We start from the raw sequence: 13310 nt of genomic DNA on the forward strand, positions 1-13310 counted from the left end.
GAACACGTTTCCGTTTCAGTCTGTCACACAATTTAAATTAATTGAGTCAGAGTAAAACCAAAGATGGTAGAGAAACTCCGTGGTAAAACTGTCATTTCAAGTATGGTCAGGGGATGTTTCTGGACAGGACCATATAAACTCCAGGTGTAGATCTGAATGAATTGGATACATATAAGCAATATGGGGAAAATGCACAGCCATATTCTTGCCAAATCTATGGGTTACGGCTGTTGGGGTTTAGGGAGGGTAGGGTAAAAGCACCTGGCACCAACGAGACAGTTGCAAGAAATTCTGCGTGACACAACAGACAGTTCACTATTTCAAACCTGGTACTTTGGCTGAGGCTCCACTTGTCCTCTCCAAAGCCGTCAGTGATGGGGAGCTTTTCCAGGAAACTCACTAAACAATATTGCTAACAAGGACTTGATTCTTTATTGTAAGGGTTTAGTCAAACAAACAAAAAGGAAACATTTCAAGTCGGGCATTCAATTGCAAACAGACTACATGCAGTGCACCATGGATGTTCCATGGCTTTGATTGGGAGGTGTTGCAGTACACAATAGAATGAACAACAAAGTATACATGACTATCAAATTAAATAAAGAAAAACATAACTAACTTCTGAAATAGATGTCCAAGAAATGTGCTTTTATATTTTGTTGGGTTTGCTCATTCTGATTGTATCCATCCAAAGTTACCAAATACAACTTTTGAAAAGAATCATGCAAAAAGCATGGGAAATACAAAGTCTATAACATCTGCAAGATTGGATACATCTCAGAGTTTGCATGGTGAATGAATAGGCTTGTAAACATATAATGTATTTGGCACATTTAGAGTGACAGTAGGCCCCTTCTGTATATGCATTACATAACAGCATAACAGGCTGATTTGAACCAAATTAGGATCTGCAGGATAACAAAACATAAAAGAATAGTAAACCACTTTACTTCATGCAGCCATTACGACATGCATGTTTAGATTATTTTGTAAACATTATGTAGAATCAACATTAAGACCTGGCCACGGTCACTTCTTTGATAATGGATCAACACAATGTAAACAATCAGCGCAGACTCAATTCAAACAGCACAACAAAATAAATGCTATATTCCCAAAGTTACTCATAAGTGGTACAGTAGGCTCAGCTGTGATCTGATATTCTTGGTCCATCGCCACTCTGGTGTTCTTGCTGTGGGAAGAGACTAGTGTCTAGTAGTAGTCTGACCTGGGGTAATGCATAGGAGAGTAGTCCTCACTTCTCAGTATGTCTCTTCAGTACCAGAGGTGGGAGTACTTAGTCGTCCTCCTCATCCTCATCTGGCTCCTCTATGGAGGCCAGGAGGGGGTTATGTCTCAGGCAGGTCTGGAGGTAGTGCACCAGGGTCTGTTGAAAATGCTGGATGCTACGCTGCTCTCTCAGGGTGTGGCCCTCGTCTGGGTACAGCTGCAAGGAGTAGTTGGCCTCAACCTTCACCAGACGGCTCAGGAGCTCCGCACTGTGCTGGAAGTGAACCCGTGCTGCATGCCCAAAGCCACACAAACACACGAGACACAATAACACAAATTATCAAGTAAGCAGGTCAGGTATTCATCAGTAGAATTTAATATTTCTGAAAAAACATGGACAAATGTAGATGTTAAAAGCAAAGCAAAGTCTCACCGTCTGCAGTCCCATGTAGTAAGAGGAAGTTCTCATCTTTAAGCTTGTGAACATCTTCCAATACAGAGGCCGTCTGAGGGGTCACAACAGAGACAGGAAGGACATTATAACATTACTCTGGACCCTGATCTCTCTTTTGACAAACATATCAAGACTGTTTCAAGGACAGCTTTTATCCTTCTACGTAAACATTGCAAAAATCTGAAACTGATTTTGTCACTTCTAGATTAGACTCCTGCAATGCTCTACTTTCCGGCTACCCGGATAAAACACTAAATAAACTTCAGTTAGTACTAAACACGGCTGCTAGAATCTTGACTAGAACCAAAAAAATTGATCATATTACTCCAGTGCCAGCCTCTCTACACTGGCTTCCTGTTAAGGCTAGGGCTGATTTCAAGGTTTTACTGCTAACCTACAAAGCATTACATGGGCTTGCTCCTACCCATCTCTGCCATACATACCTACACGTACGCTACGGTCCCAAGATGCAGGCATCCTTATTGTCCCTAGAATTTCCAAGCAAACAGTTGGAGGCAGGGCTTTCTCCTATAGAGCTTCATTTTTATGGAATCGTCTGCCTATCCATGTGAGAGACGCATACTCTGTCTCAACCTTTAAGTCTTTATTGAAGACTCATCTCTTCAGTAGGTCCTATGATTGAGTGTAGTCTGGCCTAGGGGTGTGAAGGTGAACGGAAAGGCACAGGAGCGACAAACCGCCCTTGCTGTCTCTGCTGTCTTATCCGGTTTCCTGTGTGAATTTAAGTATGCTCCCTCTAACTCTCTCTCTCTTTTCTCTCGAAGGACCTGAGCCCTAGGACCATGCCTCAGGACTACCTGGCCTGATGACTCCTTGCTGTCCCCAGTCCACCTGCTGTCCCGGGTCCACCTGCTGCTGCTCCAGTTTCAACTGTTCTGCCTGTGGCTATGGAACACTGACCTGTTCACCGGGCGTGCTACCTTGTCCCGGGCCTGCTGTTTTCAACTGTCTCTCTCTACCGCACCTGCTGTCTCTAACTCTGAATGATCGGCTATGATCGGCTATGAAAAGCCAACTGACATTTACTCCTGAGGTGCTGACCTGTTGCACCCTCGACAACCACTGTGATTATTATTATTTGACCCTGCTGGTCATCTGTGAACGTTTGAACATCATGTACTGTTATAATCTTTACATCTTTACCCTTGCACAGCCAGAAGAGGACTGGCCACCCCTCTGGGGTGCTGCATTGCTTGATGTTTGGGGTTTTAGGCTGGGTTTCTGTATAGCACTTTGTGACATCGGCTGATGTAAAAAGGGCTTTATAAATACATTTGATTGATTGATTGATTGAACAATTAATCAAATGGCCACCAGAACTACTTGCATTGACACCCCTACCCCCCCTTTGTTATTTTGTTATTTTGATTTATTTAAAAAGGCAAGTCAGTTTAGAACAAACTCTTATTTACAATGACAGCCTACCAAGGCCAAACCCTAACCTGGATGACGCTGGGCAAATTGTGCACCACCCTATGGGACTCCCAATAACAGCAGTTTGTGATACAGCCTGGAATCGAACCAGGCTCTGTAGTGACGCCTCTAGCACTGAGATGCAGTACCTTAGACCGCTGCACCACTCAGGAGCCCCCAGCAGTGTAAGAACTTGGGAGTTTTTACACTGCTGATACTCGCTGTTTATGCATAGTCACTTTACCCCTACCTACATGTACAAATTACCTCGACTAACCTGTACCCCTGCACATTGACTCGGTACCTGTACCCCCTGTATATAGCCTCATTATTATTATTTTATTGTGTCACTTTTTATTTAGTAAATCATTTCCTAACTATATTTTCTTAAAACTGCATTGTTGGTTAAGGGTTTGTAAGTAGGGTTGTATCACATCCGGTCGTGATTGGAAGTCCCAGAGGGCGGCGCAAGGTCCAGGTTTGGCCGGGGTAGGCCGTCATTGTAAATAAGAATTTGTTCTGAACTGACTTGCCGAGTTAAATAAAGGTAAAATGTTATTTAATAAAAAGCATATTGGTGTTTGTGGGTAAAGATGATCCTCACCAAGTATGTGTGCTCCTCCGTAGCTGGGGGACCTAGATACCGCTCTGAAAAGGCAGCATCTATAAATGGTAGAACAAGTGTGCTCAGAATGAATGGCTGTTCTGTGCTAGTAGGTTTGACACTAATTGTTATAATGATATGGTCTTCACTCACTGTAGAGTTTGAAGTCTGTTATGGGAGCAACAGCGACTGCACATTTAAACAGCTGGTCAGATGCAGCTAGCATCTTGAGGGATAAATAACCACCAAATGCCTGTAGAGAATAACATGAGCAACATAAAACAAAAATACTTACGATTTATGCTTTTGCAACATTATGTACAGTATATGGAACCGATGTGTGCACTTGGTCAGATGACCAGATAACATTGTTTAAATGTTTTCTTAGTAAACAAAGTAACCTTGCCATACAGGGCAATCCGCCGATCATCAATGTAAGGCAATTGCATCAACCACCTGTGGTGGGCCAAACAAAAAACATCATAGTTAATATGTACATTATGTAACCATTTTTAGTATATATAATCAAGGCCCATAACATTGTAGGTTGGTAACTAACTCCACGACTCCTAGTTGATCTTTGACTCTGAGGGAGCTGAGCTTGCGGGGATCCACACTGCTGATCTTCTGCCCCCAGCCGACGCCACTCCTTCCATCCACCCAGGCTAAGGCCACGTCATGAGTACTAGCGAGCACCTCGGGCCATTCCATAGCAAACTCCTCCGTCACCGACTGACTGCCTGGAACTCCATCCCTGCATGACAACAAGAGGAACAGGGTGAGCTGGTTTGGACAAAAATGTCAATTTGGAAGGACTGAGCAAAGGGCAGGGGTTTAGAGATTGTAAATGGGATGTGGAAGCCAAACAAGTCAATTAGTGGTTTAGCCTGTTGGTCAACAATGGGGAAATCAATGTCTGTTCAAATTTACGTAATAGGCCGCAAAACTGTAAAGGTGAATCCTTGATATTGGCTCATGTTATGAGGCTTAATACAATTCCATTAGCATGTTATAACACCATTGATGAGCTTAATTTATAATGCATACTAACTTACACAATGATGAGGAGAGGGAGCAGCTTGGCCTCATACCTCTGGGGCATAGACAGCTTCAGGTGCAGATCTAAATGAAAACAAACAAAGGTGGGCCCACACTCAATCTCAGCTGAAATATACAATATATACATACGCTACCGTTCAACAGCTTGGGGTCACTTAGAAATGTCCTTGTTTTTGAAAGAAAATCACATTTTTTCCCCATTAAAATAACATCAAATTGATCAGAAATACAGTGTAGACATTGTTAATGTTGTAAATGACTATTGTAGCTGGAAACTATCTACAAAGGCAATCAGGGGCCATTATCATAAACCATCACTCCTGTGTTCTAATGGCATGTTGTGTTAGCTAATCCAAGTTTATAATTTTCAAAGGCTAATTGATCATTAGAAAACCCTTTTGCAATTATGTTAGCACAGCTGAAAACGGTTGTCCTGATTTAAAGAAGCAATACAACTGGCCTGTTTTAGACTAGTTGAGTATCTGGATCATCAGCATTTGTGGGTTCAATTACAGGCTCAAAATGGCCAGAAACAAATCACTTTCTTCTGAAACTCGTCAGTCTATTCTTGTTCTGAGAAATGAAGGCTATTCCATGCGAGGAATTGCCAAGAAACTGAAGATGTCGTACAACGCTATGTACTACTCCCTTCACAGAACAGCGCAAACTGGCGCTGTAAATATTGTAGAACAGAAAGAGGAGTGGGAGGCCTCGATGCACAACTGAGCATGAGGACAAGTGTCTAATTTGAGAAACAGACACCTGTCCTCAACTGGCAGCTTCCTGAAATAGTACCCTGAATAGTCTGGGTAGCCAGTTTGACTAGATGTTCAGGAGTCTTATGGCTTGGGGGTAGAAGGTGTTTAGAAGCCTCTTGGACCTAGACTTGGCGCTCCGGTTCCGCTTGCCGTGTGGTAGCAGAGACGACAGTCTATGACTAGGGTGGCTGGACTCTTTGACAATTTTCAGGGCCTTTCTCTGACACCGCCTGGTATAGAGGTCCTGGATGGCAGGAAGCTTGGCCCCAGTGATGTACTGGGCTGTTCGCACTACCCTCTGTAATGCCTTGCGGTTGGAGGCCGAGCAGTTGCCATACCAGGCAGTGATGCAACCAGTCAGGATGCTCTCGATGGTGCAGCTGTAGAACCTTATGTGGATCTGAGGACCCATGCCAAATATTTTCAGTCTCCTGAGGGGGAATAGGTTTTGTCGTGCCCGCTTCACGACTGTCATGGTGTGCTTGGACCATGTTAGTTCGTTGGTGATGTGGACACCAAGGAACTTGAAGCTCTCAACCTGCTCCACTGCAGCCCCATCGATGAGAATGGGGGCATGCTTGGTCCTCTTTTTTTCTGTAGTCCACACTCATCTCCTTTGTCTTGATCACGTTGAGGGGTAGGTTGTTATCCTGGCACCACACGGCCAGGTCTCTGACCTCCTCCCTATAGGCTGTCTCATGTTGTCGGTGATCAGGCCAACAACTGTTGTGTCATCGGCAAATTCAGGAAGTCCAGAATCGAGTTGCAGAGGGAGGTGTTAAGCCCCAGGGTCCTTAGCTTATTGATGAGCTTTGAGGCCACTATGGTGTTGAATGCTGAGCTGTAGTCAATGAATAGCATTCTCACTGTCACGGGCGTCGTCGTGGAAATGATCGGACCAAGATGCAGCGGGGTGAGCGTACATTTTCCTTTATTTATGTAAATGTCGCCCACAAAACAAGAAACAAAGAAACGACCGTGAAGCTTACTAGGGCTATAGTGCCACTTAACAAAGATAACTACCCACAAAATACTACGGGAAAAAGGCTGCCTAAGTAGGATTCCCAATCAGAGACATCGATAGACAGCTGTCCCTGATTGAGAACCATACCAGGCCAAAACATAGAAACAAAAAAAATAGAAATAAAGAAACTAGAATGCCCACCCTAGTCACACCCTGGCCTACCCAAATTAGAGAATAAAAGCCTCTCTATGGCCAGGGCGTGAGGCCGCAAAACCTGACTTTAAAGGTGGAGGGTCCTGGTGGGCATCTCCATTCCCGCGGTGGCTCTGGTGCAGGACGCAGACCCCCTCCGCCCCTGGCTCCCACCACTTTGGTGGCACCTCTGGTGCGTGGACCGTAGTCGCTGACCCCGGACTGGGGACCCTCATTGCGTTGTAATTGTACTCCATGGTTTCTGTTTGGGGTATGTACTGTATGTACGGTCACTGTGGGGACGACGTCATCGATGCATTTATTGATGAAGTCAATGACAGATGTGGTGTACTCCTCAATGCCATTGGAGGAATCCCGGAACATATTCCAGTCTGTGCTAGCAAAACAGTCCTGTAGCTTAGCATCTGCTTCTTCTGACCACTTCTTTATTGATCCCGTCACCGGTGCTTCCTGCTTTAATTTTTGCTTGAAAACCGGAATTAGGAGTTAGTGAGTTTGGGCACGGATGTTGGGCGATTAGGCCCGGAATTAGGAGAATAGAATTATGGTCAGATTTGCCAAATGGAGGACGAGGGAGAGCTTTGTATGCGTCTCTGTGTGTGGAGTATAGGTTGTCCAGAGTTCTTTTCCCTCTGGTTGCACATTTAACATGTGGTAACAGCTACAAATAATATAGATGAAAACTCTCTCGGTAGGTAGTGTGGTCTGCAGCTTATCCTGAGAAACTCTACCTCAGGAGAGCAATGGCTCAAGACTTCCTTAGATATTGTGCACCAGCTGTTGTTTACAAAAATACATAGACCGGTCTTGCCAGACGACGCTGTTCTATCCTGCCTGTACATCATATAATCAGCCAGCTGTATGAGTCACGCTTCCCCATCTGGCAGTCCGACGAACTAATCTGGGTTTGGCGAGTGCCAGGAGAACGCTATCTGCCCCAATACTTAGTGCCAAATGTAAAACTGGGTGGAGGAGGAATAACGGTCTGTGGTTGTTTTTCATGGTTCGGGCTAGGCCCCTTAGTTTCAGTGAAGGGAAATCTTAACGCTACAGCATTCAAAGAGATTCTAGACAAATCTGTGTTTCCAACTTTGTGGCAACAGTTTGGGGAAGCCCTTTCCTGTTTCAGCATGACACATGTCCCTGTGCACAAAGAGCGGTCCATACAGAAATGGTTTGTCGAGATCAGTGTGGAAAAACTTGAAGTGCACAAAGCCCTGGCTTCAACCTAATTGAACATCTTTGGGATGAAACGGAATGCCGACTGGCCTAATCGCCCAACATCCGTGCCCAAACTCACTAATGCTCTTGGTGGCTGAATGGAAGCAAGTTCCCGCAGCAATGTTCCAACATCTAGTAAAAGCCTTCCCAGATGAGTGGAACCTGTTATAGCAGCAAAGGGGGGATCAACACAATATTAATGCCCATGATTTTGGAATGAGATGTTTGACGAACAGGTGTCCACATACTTTTGGTCAAGTAGTGTATAGAGAGATATATGTTCAAACTTCATCTAATAGCCAGGGTGTTTATTTGCTTCAATCACTGAACACAACTGGTGCTTTTTAGAGACAGGCTTCTATTTGAGCCAGGCGTCTGTTTCCTTTATGAACAAATCTTTTGCTCAGTAAAAGGTTGAAAAGACTACCGCACTGTTTACTGTGACCAGTGTGACCAGTATAAACATCAGAAAAAACCCATAGCAGTCGCTATTCACCCCCGATTTCATGTTTCCGCACCACACATTCACTTGTTGCACCTTGTCGTGCCTTGTACCTCCTGTAGTTGCAGCAAGATCACAGCAGATAAGACTTCAGAATTCAATGCTTGTCCTGGTCCCCAGGATGTCAGGAGAGGCCTTCAATACCATCCACTAGGGGCACGTGAGTACGTATTACTTTATTTTTAACCATCAAATTCTTTTCTGTTTTGACAACATTAACCCTTACCTACTTTCACTTCACCCATATACATTTATTCCCACACTGCTGTTTCATCCATGGCAATGATGTTGCTCTCCTTTATCTTCTTTTGTAAAATGTTTATGGTGCTCGTCAACAATTCATTTAGATGCAGCGTTTATTTGCTGAAATGCGTGCTGATGCCCGACAATCAGAAGGGACAGGCTGCTATTCAAGACTCAAGAGTTTAATTGAAGTTTTACGGTACACTGTAGCAGAGCTCATCAGTATTCTCCCCCTGAAATCTGTGTGCGCTAAACTAAAGCACTAGTAAATGAACTCCCCCGAGTCATGTGCGTCATTGTAACAATGAGTTAGTTCATTGAGAATGTGTGCAGTGCACACACCCGCAAGCACACACACACACACACACACACACACACACACACACAGTCCTCCCCGGAGAGCATGAATCAGGCACTCGCTCCCATGGAGCCCTAATCAGCTAATTAAAGAAAGTATTTTCTTGATGGGCATGCTTCTATATTTGGCTTGTTATTTAGAGGCCTGATATAACTGGAACTAGTCTGTTCTGTGACCATTTGAACCCAAAACAGTCTCTGTTTTGTTATGTCAGTTCATATGAATGATCATTTTAGACTGTGACTATGGGCCCAGAGTGATATCACACGCTTACCGTGGGTGTCTGCTGTGAGGGTCTTGAAGACAGTCTCTGGGAGTCTCTTCCCATATAGGGCCTCAGAGAGAGGTGTGTTGTCCTCCAGAACTATGTATGCTAAAGGAGATCATACAAACATATATTGACATTTATACAGCCTATTCACAGCTACTCCCCCTACCCAGTTTCTGAAACTGCTTTAAATTGTTCACTACCGGTTATGTTTGTTTGTACATACTGCTCTCTACTGGCCACTGTCAAAAGTGTCTGATGGTAGAAAAAGTGGAGCAGGCTAGTCAGAGAAACCAGACTGTATAACTCACTGGAGGGGTCCTTAGTGCTGTGAACTGTCACCTTGGGGACTCCGGGGCCTGGAGAAACAATGATCAAAGACAATGAAAAGGAAAACGTACATATTTGATTATCCTTGATTCAAGCAGGAGGATGTGCTTGTGTGTGTGGGGCACCTACCAAGACAATAAAGTGTGAAATATGTCTGATTGGGGCTGAACTCTGCTTTGAAAAAGCTGCAACCATCTAGAAGGTAGCAGGTCAGACACTGGCGTTGAAAGATCCCTTCGAGGTCCACACTGAGAGAGAGGAAGACAACAGAGTGACCAAATACCTTAAAGAACTAATGGATCTGAAACTATTCAGCTGTCCCAATCAATATCTTACTAAGGTTGTAAATTACACCTTAATTAAACAATAACACATTGATAGAAATGTTCAAATGAATTACTGAGTCGACTTCTCAAGCGAGAATACGACTGACTTCTCCAACAAGAATACGACTCTTCCAAGGTTGAAAATAAGGGTAGAAGGTACAAAAAAAGAATGCATACACCCTCCCCAGAAAACCCACTTTAAACCACACCTTTCTCTCCCTCTGCTCTATCATCTAGCGAGGCCCAAAGCAGAGTAATACAAAAACTATATATAACATATAAGGTGAATGAACCTGGGGAGCTGAGCACATTAATCACAGGTTGTGGATCAGTCTTTATGCCTGCGTCCCAAATGGCACCCTATTCCCGATACAGCGCACTACTTTTGACCAAGGCCCATTAGGACTCTGGTCCAAAGTAGTGCACTATATAGGTAATAAGGAGCCATTTGGGACGCATTCTTTACCACAGCACTGAGTTGGCTTGGTCCCCTCTCTGATAAATGTGTTAGGTGGGCAGTCTGCCTAAAGCGCACTGGAGAGGAATGGCTTCAGCTGCTGCGCTATATAACCCTTCAGCTCACACCTCACTTCTCTGACCATCCACCTTCTCATGAAACCCAAAAGCTGTTGAGCCACCATTGCTTTGACTTGAATTTCATGTAACTAGTTTTGTTTCGTTGGCTGCCAAACTAATATCTTTGTCTTAAAAATCGGAAATTACATTCCGTAAAACAAGGGTATGTTTTAATAACTAAAAAGTCTGGTTTTGGGATATAAAGCCAATTTGACTTCATCAGTCAAAGCCAGCACGCCTTCAAAGGAGGAAATTCGGGATCAAATCGTTTTTGACAGGGGATGGCCTCACCTGTACAGATGTCTGCTCTGTCTGGATTCTTCTGTGCTGAGGAAGTAGCTGCAAACGGAGAAGACATAGTGATGCAGTCAATAGGAAACAGTCAATCAACTCCCATCTTCCAGGACCGCTGAATGTGGAGATACTGTATGTTAGTCCATCTGGTATTTATGATTTACACGCTTCACTCAACAAATTCATGGTATCAGTTGATTCGCAGACACTCTCAATAAGGGTGAATTATAGAACATGCCCAGTGATTTGAGTCTCACTTTGACTCCATTGTCTATACAGCAGAATGTACAGTATATGAATGCTGTGCAGTATGAGTGTCTTGCTTGGAGGCAAACAGCCATGCCAGCCACCACATGGGCAATTCCCAGCTAGCACATTTGGTTCCTTGGAAGTTGTGGGAAGGTATATTTTTGGTTTCACATTGGTTGTGGGAACGAAGCCATGAGTTTCCTGACTGGTAAACTGAACGTTTTGTAAACGTTTTGTAAACGTTTTGAAAACAGAAGTGATAATTTCTCCTGTTCTGGGAACATATATTTTTAGGTTGCAGGGAGGTTCTAAGAACATTTTACTCTGGTTCCCTTAAAGTTTTCCTATATGTTATTTGGTGGCTTTCAAAATACTTCCGTGAAACTTTCACTGAATATTTCAATAAGACTTTTAATAACACTTCTACCTTATTTTGAATACAATTTTCTGAATCCTCAAGCACACATAATTCCTCTCTTTTTCTTTTTTTTTTCTTTCTTTCTTTCTTTCTTTCTTTCTTTCTTTCTTTCTCTCTCTCGGAGGACCTGAGCCCTAGGACCATGCCTCAGCACTACCTGGCCTGATGACTCCTTGCTGTCCCCAGTCCACCTGGTCGTGCTGCTGCTTCAGTTTAAACTATTCTGCCTGCGGCTATGGAACCCTGACCTGTTCACCGGACGTGCTACCCGTCCCAGACCTGCTGTTTTCAGCTCTCTAGAGACAGCAGGAGTGGTAGAGATACTCTGAATGATCGGCTATGAAAAGCCAACTGACATTTACTCCTGAGGTACTGACCTGTTGCACCCTCGACCACCACTGTGATTATTATTTGACCCTGCTGGTCATCTATGAACATTTGAACATCTTGGCAATGCTCTGTTTTAATCTCAACCCAGCACCGCCAGAAGAGGACTGACATAGCCTGGTTCCTCTCTAGGTTTCTTTCTAGGTTCTGGCCTTTCTAGTGAGATTTTGCTAGCCACCGTGCTTCTACACCTGCATTGCTTGCTGTTTGGGGTTTTCGGCTGGGTTTCTGTACAGCACTTTGTGACATCAGCTGATGTAAGAAGGGCTTTATAAATACATTTGATTGATTGACATAGAAATACATTTCCTTAGGCATTAATCATGCAAATACATTTATTTTTTATTGTGACATGGCGTTTGTGAAATTTGAACATATGCTCTTCTGTTCTCTATCCATGGAATTAGTCCCCTGTGTTACCAGAATGGAGCTAGGGTGCATGTTTTTTACACATACAAAGCTGTCAATTTTAGTCTATTCAAACAAACCGCATTTCAAAGGAAACAAGCACTCATTAAGATCAGGTGTGGCCAATTAGTGGGCGTGGCCAACACACTTAACAAGATAGAATTTTGTTGATGCTGAGAATGGAATGTATGTTTTTAAATAACATTCTTAGAACATTGTTACTCTGAATGTTACTAAAGTTTCCTTGTGTTTTTTTATGGAAAGTTTTCTTCATGTTATGAGAATGGAATGTATGTTTTTAAATAACATTCTTAGAACGTTGTTACTCTGAATGTTACTAAAGTATTCTTTGCGTTTTTTATGGAAAGTTTTCTTCATGTTATAAGAATGGAATTTTTTGTTAATAAATGTGAATGAATATATATATGTATATACATATATTTTTTTACATTCCCAGAATGTATAACGTTTTCGGAACAATTTGAGAACATGACTTTAATAGAACCATGAGGAAACCTGTAGGAAACGTTATGCTGAAATACTGAAATTCCCGCAGAAGAATGTTGTTTCTTAACGTTCCATTAACTATTTGAGAACATTCCCAATGTCAAAACAGTTGGAGAACGTTCGTAGAACATTACCAAAATTGAAATGAAATATAATCATGTTTGAACTTTTAAGAAACATTCTGTTAAAGTAAATGAAATACCAAAATCTCAAGTTCATTAAATGTGCAGAAAATGTTCTACAGCCAAGCAACTATTCTGCACCATTCCCAGAAAGTTGTAGGAAGGTTGTATGCTAAACAACCATAGGACAACCACGCTCTCACCAAGCTCTAAGAAACAAATGGTTCTCAGAACGTTATGTGCTAGCTGGGTTGGGACTTTGTGCAACCATCTGGCTACACCTTCCGGTTCCCATCATGCTCCATGAGGATGATGCTAGCACACACACACACGCACACTACACCTCAATTTGTCTAAGCATGGAGGACTTGTGCCCCGAGCCTGG

General features: G+C 43.2%; 1 protein-coding gene across 1 annotated transcript in view; it reads right to left on the bottom strand.

Moving 5' to 3' along the window:
* Positions 1-420: 420 nt before the first annotated feature.
* Positions 421-13310, bottom strand: part of LOC115102430 (inactive dipeptidyl peptidase 10-like) — a 39754-nt gene continuing 26864 nt past the window's right edge. Inside the window, exons 15-25 of the mRNA XM_029622368.2 lie at positions 10832-10879; positions 9768-9886; positions 9620-9667; positions 9315-9413; positions 4778-4844; positions 4282-4476; positions 4124-4178; positions 3876-3975; positions 3723-3781; positions 1664-1736; positions 421-1521 (exon numbers count right to left, since the gene is read on the bottom strand). Of these exons, the coding sequence (XP_029478228.1) occupies positions 1298-1521; positions 1664-1736; positions 3723-3781; positions 3876-3975; positions 4124-4178; positions 4282-4476; positions 4778-4844; positions 9315-9413; positions 9620-9667; positions 9768-9886; positions 10832-10879 (1087 nt within the window). The 3' untranslated portion in view covers positions 421-1297. The remainder of the gene's footprint in view (positions 1522-1663; positions 1737-3722; positions 3782-3875; positions 3976-4123; positions 4179-4281; positions 4477-4777; positions 4845-9314; positions 9414-9619; positions 9668-9767; positions 9887-10831; positions 10880-13310) is intronic.

Source organism: Oncorhynchus nerka, linkage group LG20 (genome assembly GCF_034236695.1).
Source record: "Oncorhynchus nerka isolate Pitt River linkage group LG20, Oner_Uvic_2.0, whole genome shotgun sequence".
Classification (NCBI taxonomy): Eukaryota; Metazoa; Chordata; class Actinopteri; order Salmoniformes; family Salmonidae; genus Oncorhynchus; species Oncorhynchus nerka.